We start from the raw sequence: 17,185 nt of genomic DNA on the forward strand, positions 1-17,185 counted from the left end.
CATCGGGCTAATTGCACCCTGAATTTTGATGACCTTCTCAAGATCACCCAAACCTTGTACACATTTAACCCCATGCACCTTCTGACCAACCCTCTGGATCTGGATCCCTGCCCCCTGCACATCTAGTTTAAACCCCCCCGAGCAGCACTGGCAAATACTCCTGCAAGAATGTTAGTACTCCTCCGGTTCAGATGTAGACCATCCCTTCGAAACAGATCCCAATGTCCCTGGAACAAAGACCAATTATCCAAAAACCTGAACCCTTCCTTCCTGTACCATGCTCTCAGCCTCGTATTAATGTGCATAATCATTCTATTCTTTGCCTCACTCGCACGTGGCACAGGTAGCAATCCCGAGATTGTCACCCTGGAGGTCCTGCCTTTCAGCTTCACTCCTAACTCCCTGAACTCTCTAAGCAGGACCCCCTCACTCACTACATCTGGGTTCATGCCCTCACTCTCAAGAATAGCCTGCACCCGATCTGAGATGTCCTGGACCCTGGCACCAGGGAGGCAACATACCATCCGAGACTCCCGATCTGCCCCACAAAATCTCCTATCTGCCCCCCTAACTATAGAGTCCCCTAAAACTATCGCTCTCTTCTCTTCCCAATTCCCAATTGGGAATTCAAAGGCAACACGAGTGAATCTGCAGATGCTGGAAATAAATAAAAACACAAAATGCTGGCAGAACTCAGCAGGCCAGACAGCATCTATGGGAGGAGGTAGTGACGACGTTTCGGGCTGAAACCCAAGTTAGTGAGTTGTGATCTAAAAAGATGACTGGGGTAATGCACGATTAACCTTTGAATGAGAATGTGCACCACAGCAGGGTAGTGGTTAGCACAGTGGTGTCATCTGAAAGGAGTTTGTACTTTCTCCCTGTGAATATGTGGGTTTCCACTGGATGTTCCAGTTTCCTTCCATGGTCCAAAGACGTTGTGGTTAGCGGGTTAATTGGCCATTGTAAATTGCCCTGTGATTAGGCTTTTGTTTAATAGGTGGGTTGTTGGGTGGTGTGGCTCATTGGGCCAGAATGGCCTCTTCTGCCCTCTATCTCTAAATAACTAAATAAGATAAGTACAAAGTAGCTGATAAGTCAGACTAATGAGTCACTTTTTCAAAGGTCCCCACAGGCGCAGTGTTTGTGATCCCCACAGTTTCTGGGTAAATAATTGTGCATTTTCTTCCAAGTAGTACTTACCAAGAGTGGTTGGGTGAGCCTGGAACTAGAGATGTTAGGCTAAGGGTAAAAGGTGAAATGTTTAAGGGGAATCTGAGGGAAAGCTTCTCAGTGTGTAACGAGCTGCTCATGGGAGCGCTGGATGTAGGGTCAATTGTACATGGATGGGAAGGGTTTGGAAGGAAATGTCTGCATGCTTGTAAAGGGGACTAGTTAGACCAGGCCAGCACGGGTTAGATGGACCAAAGGGCCTGTTTCTGTGCTGTCGTGCTCTATGACTAAATAGCTTGGCAGAAGACTTGCATTGCAAACATTGCTACTTGCTGCAGTCATGCAGCTGACTAACACTGCACGGTTTGTCATTCTAGACTGTACTTCAACAAACATGGAGTCCTGCGGGCAGAAGGGTTCCTCTCACCAAACCAGTGTGACCCCGAGGCCATGCGGCTGTGGCTGCCTTCTGACACCGATGTGGAAGGCTTGGACCTTGATACCTCCAAGTACATCTTGGCTAATGTTGGTGATCAGTTTTGCCAGCTAGTCACGTCTGAGAAAGAAGCACTGAAGTTAGTGGACCCTTGCAGTAAGTATTTCAGTCCTTTGACTATTGCATTGCTCATTTGAAGCTAGATTTCTATTAAACCCAAGACCTTTCGAAATCCTCTTTTGCACTATTTTTGTTGTAATTTTGTGATTTTTATGTATTGCACTGTACTGCTGCTACAATAGTAACAGATCGCACAACATGTCCATCATAATAAACCTGATTTGGATTCCATTACTGCCTGTAAGGTTTGTAAATCAACATGTCTGTATTTGCATCAGTCATCGTGTCGGTTGCTTGGGTTTGAAAGGGCATGTTGATGTTTTATTATGAAGAATAAACTTCCATTTAGTGAATAAAACATTGAACAATACAGCACAGCACGGGTCCTTCAGCCCACGATGTTGTGTCAATCTTTTAACCTACTGTAAGATAATATAACCTTTCCCTCCCGCATAGCCCTCTGATTTTCTGTCATCCATGTGCCTAAGAGTTTCTTAAATCTCTCTAATGTATCTGCCTCTACCACTGTCCCTGGCAGCGTGTTCCACACACCTACCACACTCTGTGAAGGAATAAAAACCTTTGACATTTCTCCCACCCCTCCATACTTTCCTCCAAGCACCTTAAAGTTATACTCTCTCATATTAGCCATTTCCACCCTGGGAAGAAGTCTCTGGCTCTCCACCCGATCGATGTCATTTCTCTATCACCTCTATCAAGTCTCCTCTTCTCCACCCTGCTTCCTATATCCACCGATTCAATTTAACTGATTGCTGGCTTTCTCAGCAGCCGCGACTCACTCAGAAGACTTTTCCCTGCTCCTTTTTCAAATTGTTAGCAGCTCATGCAACCCGTGATTTCTCAAGTTTTTAAATACACTTGTAATTATTGGAGTTTTATAGTCATATAGAATTGGAGCAAGTCCTTTGAGCCTCCATTTCTGCATTGCCCTAAAAGTATTTTGATTCCATTTCAAGTTCCCCATGTTTCTCCTCCACTGCCATCTCACACACGGGTGGGTGGGGGAGGGGTAATGTACAAGAATAGCTGTTCAGAAACAGCTTCTTCCCCTCTGCCATCTGATTTCTGAATGGACACTGTACCTGTGAACTCTACCTCATAACTTCCTTCCTCCACTCGCTACCTTTACTTTTATATTTCTACTTTGCACTACTTAGTATATATATATTTATTGTAATTTGTTTTTTCTATTATGCATTGCATTGTACTGCTGCACAAAGACAAATTCTGTTATATACAGTAGCATGCAAAGATTTTGGCACCCCGGTCAAAATTTCTGTTACTGTGAATAGCTAAGTGAGTAAAAGATTACCTGATTTCCAAAAGGCATAAAGTTAAAGATGACACATTTCTTTAATATTTTAAGCAAGATTACTTCTTTATTTCCATCTTTTACAGTTTTAAAATAACAAAAAAAGAAAATGGCCCGAAGCAAAAGTTTGGGCACCCTGCATGGTCAGTACTTAGTAACACCCCCTTTGGCAAGTATCACAGCTTGTAAACGCTTCCTGTAGCCAGCTAAGAGTCTTTTAATTCTTGTTTGGGGGAGTTTTGCCGATTCTTCCTTGCAAAAGGCTTCTAGTTCTGTGAGATTCTTGGGCCGTCTTGCATGCACTGCTCTTTTGAGGTCTATCCACAGATTTTTGATGATGTTTAGATTGGGGGACTGTGAGGGCCATGGCAAAACCTTCAGCTTGTGCCTCTTGAAGTAGTCCATTGTGGAGTTTGAGGTGTGTTTAGGATCATTATCCTGTTGTAGAAGCCATCCTCTTTCCATTTTCAGCTTTTTTTACAGACGGTATGAAGTTTCCTTCCAGAATTTGCTGGTATTTAATTGAATTCATTTTTCCCACTACCAGTGAAATTTCCCCCCGTGCCACCGGCTGCAACACAAGCCCAAAGTATGATCGATCCACCCCCATGCTTAACAGTTGGAGAGGTGTTCCTTTCATGAAATTCTGCACCCTTTTTTTATCCAAACATACCTTTGCTCATTGTAGCCAATGAGTTCTATTTTAACTTCCATCAGTCCACAGGACTTGTTTCCAAAATGCATCAGACTTGTTTAGCCTGTTTTGTAAACTTATGACGCTGAATTTTGTGGTGAGGATGCAGGAAAGGTTTTCTTCTGATGTCTCTTCCATGAAGGTCATATTTGTGCAGGTGTCGCTGCACAGTAGAACAGTGCACCACCACTCCAGAGTCTGCTAAATCTTCCTGAAAGTCTTTTGCAGTCAAACGGGGGTTTTGATTTGCCTTTTTAGCAATCCTACGAGCAGTTCTCTCAAAGTTTTTTTTGGTCTTCCAGACCTCAACTTGACTTCCACCGTTCCTATTAACTGCCATTTCTTAATTATGTTACGAACTGAGGAAATGGCTACCTACCTGAAAATGCTTTGCTATCTTCTTAGAGCCTGCTCCTGCTTTGTGGGCATCATTGTACAAAACAAAAGTAATACACTAATCTTGCTTAAAATGTTGAAAAGAATATTTCATCTTTAACTTTGACTTTTGGAGATCAGTTCATCTTCTACTCACTTAACTATTCACAGTAACAGAAATTTTGACCAGGAGTGCCCAAAATTTTGGATGCCACTTTATGGCTGATATTAAGCCTGATTCTGGCCGTGGTAGTCTTCAGGTGCTGGAATCCACTTTCCCAGCTGGCTCCATCCACCTTCCTCATCCTCTTTCTTTTGCCTGCCTCCGCTTATTATCCATCACCTCTCCCTTGCGTACCTATCACCCACTGGCCCTTGTCTTCCCATTCCGCCCTCTCCACTTTATTAATGGCCATCTGTGCTCTCTGAGTTTAACGTGCTGCAGGGTTTCAACCAGAAACATTAACATTTCCTGCCCCCACCCCAGATGCTGCTTGACCTACTGAGCTCCCCCAGCAAACTATTACTCTCTCTGTTTTAGCATCCTTTATTCTGTTGTAAGCCACCCATTTATCTAATCCTGCACCTCCACAGTCCAGACACCATCTCCCACTTGCTGTTTGACAAAATAGACTGAGCAAGAAGGATTTTTCTCCTTTGGAGTGAAGGAGGATGATAGGTGACTTGATAGAGGCATAGATAGAGTAGACAGCCAGAGACATTTTCCCAAGTCGGAAATGGATAATACCAGGGGCATAACAGACAATACCTGGGTGGCACAGTTAGCATAATGTTTTACAGTACCAGTGGCCTGGGATCAATTCCCACCACTGTCAGGAGCTTGTATGTACTCCCATAACTGTATGAATTTCCTCCAGATGCTCTGCTTTCCCCTCTCAGTCCAGAGAGGTACTGGTTGGTAGGTTAATTAGTCATTGTAATTTTTCCCGTGATTAGGCTTGGATTAATTGGGGGATTGCTGTGTGGTGTGGCTCAAAGGACCTACTCTATGTTGTATCTCAATAAGTAAGTAATTTTAAGGTGATTGGAAGAATATATACGGAAGATGTCAGAGGTATTTTTTTCATAGAGAGCAGTGAGTGTGTGGAACGACCTGCCAGAGGTAGTGGTAGAGACAGATACATCTGAGGTGCTTAAGGATATGCTAGTTTCAGAAGGTGGGATTCGTACAGATGGGTGCTCACTTGTTGATGTGCATGTGATGGGCCAAATGGCCTGTTTCCATCCTGTAACACTCCAACCTGCCGTTTATCCTCCACAGAAAAAATAGCCTGGAAGCGGGCAGTTCGAGGCATCCGGGAAATGTGTGACGCCTGTGAGACGACCCTCTTCAACTTCCACTGGGTGTGCCCCAAGTGCGGGTTTGGGGTGTGTCTCGATTGCTACAAGATGAAAAAAAATAACCCTCACCAAGGTAAGGCAGTCAATCCAAATTGCATCGTAGCGTTTCAATAGACAACATTTTCTTCTCTTTTTCTTGCAGCTGCCAGATTCTTACCATGGTCCTCAGTGGTCAAGGACTTGGCCAAAGGTTGCAGCTTGCAATGTTCACATCATGTTGGATCAGGCAGCCTTGGTCCCAGGGTAAAACTGCTGAACGCCTACTCTAATTGTTTTGTTATCTGGCTGCTGTGATCACTCCCAATCATAATCAAATACTCTCAATGACAGCAGGGGTTCCCGACCTGGGGTCCATTGACCCCTCAGTCAGTCTCCATGGTATAAAAAAGGGTTGGGAACTCCTTCTCTGGATCAAGAGAGTACAATGGGCTCAAACCTAGCAGAGCAGGCAAATCCCAGACAGGCACAAATCTATTGGAGTGGGAGTTGTAGCTCCCTTATGATCAGGGCAGGCTGTAGTTTTTGTGTTTTCTGCAGTGTGTGTGTGTGTACAGTGCTGTGCAATGTCCTAGGCACATACATATATAGGGAGAGGATGCATAAGAGTTTTGCACAGTAATGTAGTAATTTTATGTATTACACTATACTGCTGCCACAAAAAAAAACAAATTTCATGACTTGTGTGTGATGGTAAACCTGCTTCTGATATGAGTCACTATTGTGGACTGAGAGTGGGAAGGGAGGGGGGAGAGGGGAATCATGGTTGGAAAAATGAGAAGGGAGAGGGAAAGGAGCAGGAAGCACCAGAAAAACATTCAGTCATACGTAGTCAAGTTAGTTATTCACCACACACACACAACACACACACACACACACACACACACACACACACACACACACACACACACACACACACACACACACACACACACACACACCCCCACACCCACACACACCCACACACCCACACACCCACACACCCACACACCCACACACCCACACACCCACACACCCACACACCCACACCCACACACCCACACCCACCAAAAATCAGCCATGATTGAATAGCAGGGCACACTTACTGGGCTCAATGGCTTATGGATGGTAGCAGCATTGGAGAACTAGTGCCTTTGGTGTGTTATTACAAAAATGTTTTATTATAATGTATGCAGCTGTTCATGAGGAAGACTATGTTGCACTGCAGAGTACAGAGGAGGTTCACCAGGATGTTGTCTGGATTGGAGGGCTTTGTTTATTGGGAAAGGTTGGATAGGCCAGGCTGGTCCTTCACAAGCAGAGGAGGCTGAGGGTGACCTGACAGAGATGCTACAAATATAAGTGTTATTTACAAATATAAGTGTTATTTGATATCGTAGGTAGTAAGGATCCTTTTTCCAGTGCTTGATACCCAAAAATGAATAGAACAGAGGTTTAAGGTGAGGGGAAGGAGATCTCAGGGGAAAGTTTTTCTGCACAGAGTGGTTGATATCTGGAACTTTTTGCATAGGAGGTGTTGGACTCAGATATTAAGAAATACTTGGGCTCCTGGATAGTTGGGGCATTGAAAGACATGGATCTAGTGCAGGCAAGTGGGATTGGTGTCGATGGGCAGGAAGGGTAGCATGGGCACACTGGGCTGAATGGCCTATTTTATGCCAAACAACTAATTCTGTTTCCCTTCTCACTGTTGCACAGATGGCAAAGAGGAGATCTTTTCTTGGTTTAAGTGTGCTAATGGGCTGACCCATGAGCTGGACAAGCTGATGCCAACCCAGATTATTCCTGGTTCAGGTAAGCATATGATTGCTCATGAACCTTGCGTAACTGCATGTGTGATTCAGTCTGATAGAAAATTCATGAAGTTGAAATACTCTATGATTGATGTGAGTAAGTTTACTGTTCCTTTGAGTAATTTGTACGTTTGGAGTCTTGCATATTTTTTAAGGACCAGGTTATGCAGATCTCTGGAGAGATCCCAACTGTGGAATCGGGTTTCTTCTGCTCTCAGGCGGAATGTGGTCCATCTCTAGGATCCTGAAATTGGGCTCTTGACCTCACAATCTACCTTGCTTGATCTCTCACCTTATTGTTAGAGTTAACAAAATTTCCTGTGGCTGTTGCACTTCATTCAGCATTTATTGTTGTACCTTTTTCTACTCAACCCATTGTGTAATGATCTAATTTGTATGAACAGACATTTCACTGTATCTTGGTACATGTGACAATCATAAACCAATTCTAATTCCTTATCTCCTCAAGCCTCACTGCTGGAGGGTGATAGCTTTTGATCATTTGATCTGAGCTCAATAGGCCCCTGACTTGATGTTGGGCTCAAGCCAAGTCTCAAACACTTATAAACGCAGGTCAGGTTAAGACTGTGTGTCAGTTATAAACCTGAGTAGATCTCTGCATTAAGTTTTTTTTCTGAGATCCCATCTCATTCTAAGATCCAGGGATAGAATCTTCTGCAGAGACTCTCCTCACTAATCAGTCTAGTGAGGCTTCTTTAACACAAGAGAATAAGAAACAATATTTGGAACACTATACTATTTGCATAGGACCTCGGGTCTTCAGGCTCACAGCGAAAGATTTTCCGGCCTCCCTGACGACACTGACCCTTGTTCTGCCGACTCCAGAGCCCCAAGATCTTAGGCCTCCAAATACGATTGAGATTCTCAGGCCAAACCCTTGGCGTGTTGAATAGCAATCAGTCGTGGAACCCAGAGAACAGGTCTCATTCCCACAAAGAACCAAAGCCTGCATGTAACTCCAGGTCAGGGTTTTCAAAAGAACCCTGAAAGGGAAGAATAAAGATATTAAAGGTAGAAATAGAGCTGTTTCCAAAGATGCAAACCAAGGAGTCACCGTTAGGCACCATCATCCCTCCTAAGATCCCACATTTTTGCAGCAAGATCCCACAGCTTATTCTGTTCCTCAGTCTCTGATACAGTGGAGATTATCAAAGATTTCAGTGTCCGAGTTGCAGTGGAAAATTGGCTCATTCCTCACCCAATAGCTGATTGCTCATCCCCTGTATCAAAGTGCTAGTTCATGCCTATATCCCAACTCACGGTTGAAGGATCTGACCATAATTGAATTAAACTGCCAGTAACCTTGTGCCTATCTTGATGCCATTCATACTAATGATCTGCTCCTGTGGATCATTAGTATCCCACCATTCCTCTCCTACAAGACCATAAGGCACTGGAGTGGAATTAGGCCATTCGGCCCATCTGAGCTGCTGTGCCATTTGATCATTTATTTTCCTATTTTCAAATTGATCATTTGAGATTTATTTTCCCTCTTAACTCCATTCTCCTGCTTTCTCCCTAACTAATCAAGAATTAAACATACCCAATGATTTGACCACTGCAGTCATCTGTGACAGTGAATTCCATGGATTCATCATTTTGGCTAAAGAAATTCCTCCTCATCTTTTTTCTAAAGGGATGTTCTTATTTCCTGAGGCTGTACCCTCTGGTCTTGGACTCTACCATTAATGAAAGCATCCTCTCCACTTGCACTCTATCTAGACCTTTCAATATTCTGTAGGTTTCAATGAGACCCCCCCACCCCCCATTCTTCTAAACTCAAGTGAGTACGGGCTCAGAGCCATCAAACGCTCCTCATATGTTAACCTTTTCATTCCCAGGATAATTCTCATAAGCCTACTCTGGACACTCTCCAATGCCAGCATATCCTTTCTTAGATATGTGGCCCAAAACTGCTCTCAGAGCTCCAAATGCAGTCTGACTAGTACCTTATAAAGCTTCAGCATTACATTCTTTCTTTAATACAGGTTCCCTCCGCAATCCAAAGGTAGAGCGATCCTATGAAGCCGTTTGTAAGCCGAAATATCGTAAAGCGAAGAAGCAATTACCATTAATTTATATGAGAAAAACTTTTGAGCGTTCCCAGACCCAAAAAATAACCTACCAAATCAAACCAAATAACACATAAAACCTAAAATAACACTAACATGTAGTAAAAGAAGGAATGATATGATAAATATTCAACCTATATAAAGTAGAAATATTGTAGATAAGGTGTAGTTTCACTTACCAAAATTGGGAAGACAGCGAGCCAAAATCGATTTGGAGAAAAAAAATCGGCACATACAAGCACACGCACGTACACGCATGCACAAACAACTGCCTGCACAAGGCTTCACGGTCATTGTAGTCTTTCTTGGGGTAAGCACATACAAAACTGGTGTCTTTTTTCCTTAAAAGCAAAAATCCTCTTTAGTTAACGAAAACAAGTACTAATGTAGGTCTTTTGTAACAGCGAGTTGTTGTAAAGTGAATGTTCCAAAAACGGGGGGCATCTGTATTCCAGTCCTCTCAAAACGAGTGGTAATGTTGCATTTGCCTCCTTTACTAACTCAAATTTTAGGGAATCCTGCACAGTACTCCCTTTGCCCCTCTGATTTCTGCATTTGCTCCCCATTTAGTGAATAATCTCTGCTGTTCCATTCATGTGTCTATCTAAAAGCCTCTTAAACTCCAACAAACTGCCTGCTCCTATTCCTCGACTACCTCCTGTATCCCATTCCAGGCACATAACACTCACTATATTTGCACTTCATGTCACCTTTAAGTTTATCTTCCCAACTCCCCCCTCCTGTTCCAGCCTTAAAAGCATGTTCTCTTGTGTTTGCTATGTCTGTCCTTGGGAATTGATTCTGACTGCCCACCAGATTCATTTAAAAGAAAAACTTTTGTGTCTCCCCTCAGCCTGTGCCACACCGGAGAAGACGACCCAAGTTTGTTCAATTGTATAACTATACCCTCTAATTCAGGCAGTATTCCAGTAAACCTCTTCTGACTGAAGCTTTATACAGCTGCAGCAGGACTTCCTTACTTTAACAACCCTAGAAAACGACGATAAGTGTGCCACATGTGTGTATATAATATATAAATAAATATATATATATAAAAATTTAAAAAGTAAGGATAAAACTTACAGATGAATTATGTGTAAATGTGCAAAGTAAAGCTCATAAATTAAATATTGTTAGGTACAGAACACATTAACTGTTGACACTTCGAATGTGATGTGGCAGGGGGTTCAGAAGCCTGAGGGAAGAAACAGTTTTTCATCCTGACCGTCCTTGTTTTTGTGTATCGTAGTCTCCTGCCTGATGGTGGAAGGTCAAAGAGGACGCTGGATGGATGGGTGGGATCCTTGCTAATACCAAGGGGCCTGCGCACATAGTGCTCCTGATAAATGTCCTTGATAGATGGTCAGGAGACCACTGTGATCTTCAGCCATTCTCGCAGTCCGTGGATCCAATTGCTTGGCTGCTCCCATACCAGAGAGAGATGCAGTTTTTCAGGACACTCTCAGTCATGCTCCCGTAAAATTCTGTTATGGGCGGGGAGGGAATCTTGTCTCAATCTCCTTAGGAAGTGGAGGTGCCTCTGTGTCACCTTGTTCTTGTATAGACTTTCATAAGTGCTGTGTTGTATTTATTTGTCTATGAATGTTTGCAAGAAAATGAATCTCAAGGTATTAAGTAGTGACATAAACATACTTCAATAATAAACTTGCCTTGCCTCTGATACTGGGGTAATAGGCTTTCCTAGTAATGGTATGTGTGGATTGTGTTTTCATGTGTTCTGCTCCAGCATTTCACAGAAACATAGACTAGTAAAGCAAAGGAACAGGCCCTTCAGCCTACCGTCTATGAGTTTTAGGTTTGCTGAGTCTATGGACTGCTAGATGAGCCCAGGATTTGCCACCTCCTCGCAGTCTGTATTTCTAACAGGCTAACATTTCTAAAACATTTATTGGTAGGAAATGTCTAGTAGGACTGCAGTGCTCTCTTGTCCACTACCTGTACCTGTCACTACAATCTGCTGCCCATGTTCACTTGGGGGCACTGGTGGGGGGGGTGGGAAGAGAAATGAATCCAGCTATGACATTGTACCAATTCATTTAAGCTATTGCTCATTCTTTCCTTTCGGTCCAGCTCTGTATCAAATTGGAAGTATCGTGCATTCTGCGAGGGGAAAATGGGGAATCAAAGCCAACTGTCCTTGTACAACGAGGAAAAACAAGCCCTTGGCCCATCGGCAGGTACCCATTGCCAGTGAGGCAGCTCAGGTATGTAACATGCCAGTTCGTCAAAGTTTCAAATATTTTTAAAAATTTGAATTGTCTTTGTTGACGAGTAACTTTTATTAATTTGTTTGTTCAGATACTGTGCAGAATAGACCCTTCTCGTCCTTTGAACTGCGCTGCCCAGCACCCCCTGTTTTAGCCCTAGTCTAATCACAAAGCATTTACAATGGCCAATTAACTTAATAATTGTTAGGTCTTTGGACTGTGGGAGGAAACAGGAGAACCCAGAGAAAATCCACATACTCCCATGAGGAGAATGTGCAGACTCCTTACAGACGTTGTTGGAATTGAACTTTGAACTCCGGCCCAAGCTGTAAAAGCATCATCTATGTGTCTCTCAAGGAGTTTCTTACAACCCCTGATGTATCTGCCTCTACCATAATTCTTGGCAATGTATTCAATGCATCTGTATTTTAAAAAAAAGTTAACCTCTGATGTCGCCCCTATACTTTCTTCCAATCACCTTAAAATTATGCTCCTTCATATTAGCCCTTTCATCTGAGGAAAAATGAGGGTAACTTTTTTCACTCCATTGTCCCATCTTATCCCCTTAAGCTGCTTTACCAATCAAGAACCTGTCATTCTCTGCCTTATCTACACCCCGTGACCTGGCCTCCACGGGCCTCTGTGGCAACAGATTCACCACCCTCATGCTGAAGAAATGTTTCTTCTATAATATCTTTTTTTTTTTGTTCTGGTGTTGCTGTGATATTTCGGTAGTGTAGACTCCATCATAGGCCTGGAGGTTGAGGGTTCAATACCCAGTCGGGACCAGGCTGTTTATCACGTGACCACTCCAGTGGCAAATAGTTGCTCCTTGTTGGGTACAACGACAGGTCAAAGCTGTGTATTATATTCTGTGGCTGTGCTTTGGAATAGAACTATTCAGTGTCTTAATAGTTTTTATCCCTCAAGTAACAGCACCAAGCCAGTTTGCCAGTTGCAAGCTGCCAATGGGATCTTGCTGTGGGTAAATTGGCTCCTTGGTTTCTCATATCACAGCAGCGAGTGTACGGAATGCTCTCCTGCTGAAAAGGGAAGCCTCTGTGAGTGACCGTGACCTCAGTCTTGTGCTGGAGGGCAGCCTTGGCTTGTACTTGGGTCCATGGTTGGTGTCTCAAGCGTTCTGATCCCAAAGCATGATTGGTAATGCAGAAGCACAGCTGGCACTGTGGGATCCCACCAAAGTTAAACTTCAACTGGCTGAAGGACACCAGCCCCCCCCCCCCCCCCACCCACCACCACCCCCCATGGCATCAGAGGCAACACATTTCAGTTCAGGTTTTAAACCACTTGTTCTTCAGGTGAGCGGTAGTATGTCATTTAAAAGATGGAATTTAATCAGAATCAGGTTTATTATCACTGACATATACTGTATGCGGTGAAATGTTTTGTTGGCAAAAGTACAGTGCAATACATAAGCAATTTAAGTTTCAATAAGAAATAGAGAATAGTGCAAAAAGAAAGCAAACTGTTGAGGTAGTGTTCATGGACCATTGAAATCTGATGGCAGAGGGGAAGGTGCAGTTCTTAAAACGTCGAGTGTGCGTCTTGATGCTCCTGTGCCTTCTCCCTGATTGCAGTAATGAGACAGGGGCATGCCCTGGATGGTGAGGGTCTCCAATGATGGATGCTGCCTTCCTACTTTACTGGGGGGGGGGGGGGTGGGGTGGACAAAATTCCCTTGCTTCATCCTGCTCCACCTCAAGGCACCAGCAGACGTACAACACTCTGACTGAGAAGCTCGAGCTAATTTTTATTGAACAACTCCCGCAACACTTCCTTTATTCCTCGTTGTTTACCGTACCAGTTTACCACGCAAGGCGTTGTCAAAGGCAATCCGTGTACATAACATCAACTGCCCTCCCCTTGTCAGTCCTCCTGGCCAGCTCAAGACTCGGTGAAATTCCTGAAATGTGAATTTTCATGCACAGACGTGATGAATGGGGCAGAAATAAGGTGACAGTCCCTTTCTGTCTGGGGGGGAGGGGAACCTAAAAGCAGATTGCCTAGGTTTTAAGTGAGGAGGGAAAGATTTGGAAGAGGACACAAGGGGCAAGTTTTTCCACACAGGAGCTGGTGAATGTGTAGAATGAACTGATGAGGAAGTGGTAGAGGCAGGTACAATTGTATTTAAAAGATATTTAAACAAATATGTAGGTAGGAAAGGCCTAGAACAGGTGCTCCCAAGTTTTTTTTTAATGCTGTAGACCAGTATCATTAAGCAAGTGGTCAGTGGACCCCAGGTTGAAAACCACTGGGATGTGGATCCACTGGGAGAAGCTCAGGAAGGCAACTTGATCAGCATGGATGAGTTGGGCTGAATGGCCTGCTTCTGTGCTGACTAGCTCGATGATGGTTAAAACCAGTTAAAACTAGGTGACCCAGGCGCTGAGTATAACGAGATTACAGATCACTTCTCTGGTAAGTCTGCAACTTTACATAATAAACAGCCACCTGTCTGAGAATGGTCTCAGGTCATTACTTGAAGCTCCTTGTGACCACATTCATTTGCTCTGATTAGATTGTCCCAGAGGAAGAAACAGTTCTGAGTCTACAGGATGTTGTGGGGAACTGCAAGGACAGTCTTACAAAATGGGCATCTCCATCCCACTGTCCTCGACCCATTTGAGTTCGACCTCTTCCATATTTCAAATCCAGCGCCTCCGATGCTGAAGTCTCATCTCCCTTGCAGTGTTGTTTTGGAACAATATTGCTAATCTCAGTGTTCTAAGTGACTGTAAATTTGTGTTGCAGCAGCAAAGTAACAGTCCATCTTCCAGCCAGGCACAGAGCTGTAACAGACCAGCAGAGTCTGATGGCAGTTCAACCGTGAATGTGCCCACCACCAAGACGGACGCATCTCCCATCCCTGCTCCACCAGCCTGGAAGAAAGAGGATTCTCCCTTTGGCTGGATGATGGACCTGACCAAAGACAAAAGAGGAAGTCCAGGTAACCTCTGCTTGCCCTGAGATGTGCTTGTATGTATAACAGTAGTTCAAATGTTTCAAGCCCAATTGTTGAGACTGGAGACTGCAGGTGCTGGAATCTAGGGGGAGAAAGAAAAGTGCTTGAGAAACTCAGTGGGTCAGGCAGCATCTGTGGAGGGAAGTAGAAAGGTCTTGACCCAAAATGTTGACTGTCCATATCAGAAATTTACAAGGATGTTGTTGGGACTTGAAGACCTGAGTTATAGGGGATGTTTGAATAGAGTTACTTCCAGGAGCCAGTGAAAATGAGGGGAGATCATAGAGGTACACAGATTCAGGAGGTATATGGGTAGGGTTAATGCAACTGGGCTTTTTCCACCAGAACTAGAGGTTAAGGCTGGATGGTGAAATATTTAAAGGGAACTTGAGGAACTTCTTAACTCACAATGGTAAGAGTGTGGAATGAGCTGCCAGCAGAAGTGGTGGATTTGGGTTTGATTTCAAGAGAGGCTTGGATAAGTACAGGGATGGGAGGGGTATGGAGGGCCAAAGTATAGATGCAGTTCGGTGGAACTAGGCAGAATAAGTTCAGCACAGACTAAATGGGCTGAAGGGCCTGGTTGTGTTCTGTAGTGTTGTGTGACTTTATAACCTGTTGAGGCTTTTAAGCCAAATTTTAGTGTTTTCCTTTGGGGAAAGTATTTTCATAAAATTCACAAAGGAAATATATTAACTTTCAGTCTCTGTGCTGGTAAATTGAAATTGATAACAGTAAATACAGATGAGTTTGGGGTTTGCATTATTTCAAATCCCCTCTTTTTGTGATGCTGTCATGTTCCACTTCTCGCTGGTGTTCTGCCTGTACTTTCTTTGCCTTCGTCTCCATGCAGAATCAGGTTTATTATCACTGACATGTCGTGAAATTTGTTGTTTTGTGACAACAGTACAGTGTAGGACAGTTTAGAAAGAAACACTATGTTACAATAAATAATGCAAAAGGTGTTCATGGACCGTTCAGAAATCTGATGACAGAGGGGAAGAAAGTGTTCCTAAAATGGTGTGTGCATGCTCAGACTCCTGTACCTAGTGGTAGTAATGAGAGGAGGGTGTGTCCCAGATAGTGCGGGTCCTTGATGGATACAACTACCTTGAGGCACTGCCCTTTGAGTATGTTCTTGATGGTGGGGGTTGCTGGTGCCCAATGATGGAGCTGACTGAGTTTACAATGCTCTGAAGACAACACATTCAACCTTTTAGGAACAGCTTCTTCCCCTTAGCCATCGATTTCTGAATGGTCCGTGAACACTACTTAACTATTTTGCTCTCCTTTTACCCTTATTGTTCATTTTTTATTGTAACACGTAGTAATATTTTAAATATTGTCCTGTACTGCCATGCAACAACAAATTGCACAAAATATATCAGTGATATATGCACAATAAAGTGTAACAGTTAGAGAAAGTACAGTGCCGATTTTATTTATTTGTTGCAATAAATAGCAACAAATATTGTTATTGTAACAAAGTGCGAGGTCATAATGAGGTAAATTATGAGGTCTAGAGTATCTGATCATACTAGACTGTAATAGCAGGGTAGAGGCTGTCCTTGAGTCTGGTGGTGCGTGCTTTCAAGCTTTTGTACGTTCTGCCCGATGGACGATGGGAGCTGACAGAACGTTTGGGTTGGTTGGGGTCTTTGGTGCTGGCTGCCTCGCTGAGGCAGCGTGAAGTGTAGACAGTCCATCAAAGGGAGGCGAGCTCCACAATTCTCCGCAGTTCCTTGCAGCCACGTGCAGAGCAGTTTTGGATCCAGATAGGATGCTTTCTGTGGTGCATTAATTTAAAAATTGGTAAGAGTCGACGGGGGTGCACAGGATTTCTTTAGCCGCCTGGGGAAACAAGGTTAGGTGAGCTTTCTTTGCTGTGGCTGGAAGTGATGACACTTTGGCATGGTGGTGAGGGAGCTGTATAGCGTGTTTATTTTCATCGACCAAAAGGTCAGAACACACTGTTACCGATGTATTCGACACTGGGTAGGCTGCGCTTCAGAGTTATTGAGTGCCATTCTGCTGACTGCAGGAACGATGTCGTTAAACTGGAGAGGGTGCAGAAAAGATTTACAAGGGTGTCGCCTATATTGGAGTCATAGGGAAAACTGACCCCACCTATCCCATCTCTCCTTGAAGGGTGATGTGATGGGGGTATGTAAGATTGATGGGGATTGTTACAACCAATCTGTTTCCCATGGGAGGTATCTAAAGTCGGGGCAGAGGTACAAGGTGAGAGTGTGGCAGTTTAAAGAGGATCTGAGGTTAAATATTTAACACAATGTACAGCTGGTATCTGGAGTGAGCTGCCAAAGGAGGTTGTGTAGGCAGGAACAGAAAGAACATTTAATTGGCATCTGGACAGGTAACTGAATATGCAAGGCGTAGAGGGCTATGGAATTAACACAGGCAGTCCAGTTTAGTATAGGACAGCTTTGATAAGGTGCTCTGAGTGGCTGTATTCTATAGAGTACAACTCTGGTTATGACCCCAGTATTCAAGCTCTGTGTAATAGACTGTCTTCTATATCACCACTGGCTTCTTTGAGCTGTGCTCGCAGACGGATGTTTTACACAGGAGCCCACCACT

General features: G+C 43.8%; 1 protein-coding gene across 2 annotated transcripts in view; it reads left to right on the forward strand.

Moving 5' to 3' along the window:
* Positions 1-17,185, forward strand: part of LOC132391897 (lysine-specific demethylase 3A-like) — a 77,684-nt gene that overhangs the window by 35,592 nt on the left and 24,907 nt on the right. The window contains exons 11-15 of one of the 2 annotated variants that reach the window (XM_059965639.1): positions 1,551-1,765; positions 5,414-5,566; positions 7,189-7,284; positions 11,468-11,601; positions 14,380-14,572. In XM_059965639.1, the coding sequence (XP_059821622.1) occupies positions 1,551-1,765; positions 5,414-5,566; positions 7,189-7,284; positions 11,468-11,601; positions 14,380-14,572 (791 nt within the window). Of the gene's footprint in view, positions 1-1,550; positions 1,766-5,413; positions 5,567-7,188; positions 7,285-11,467; positions 11,602-14,376; positions 14,573-17,185 lie in introns of both variants that reach the window. The other variant, XM_059965637.1, reaches the window with a different exon arrangement.

The sequence above is a fragment of the Hypanus sabinus genome, chromosome 3 (assembly GCF_030144855.1).
Source record: "Hypanus sabinus isolate sHypSab1 chromosome 3, sHypSab1.hap1, whole genome shotgun sequence".
NCBI lineage: Eukaryota > Metazoa > Chordata > Chondrichthyes > Myliobatiformes > Dasyatidae > Hypanus > Hypanus sabinus.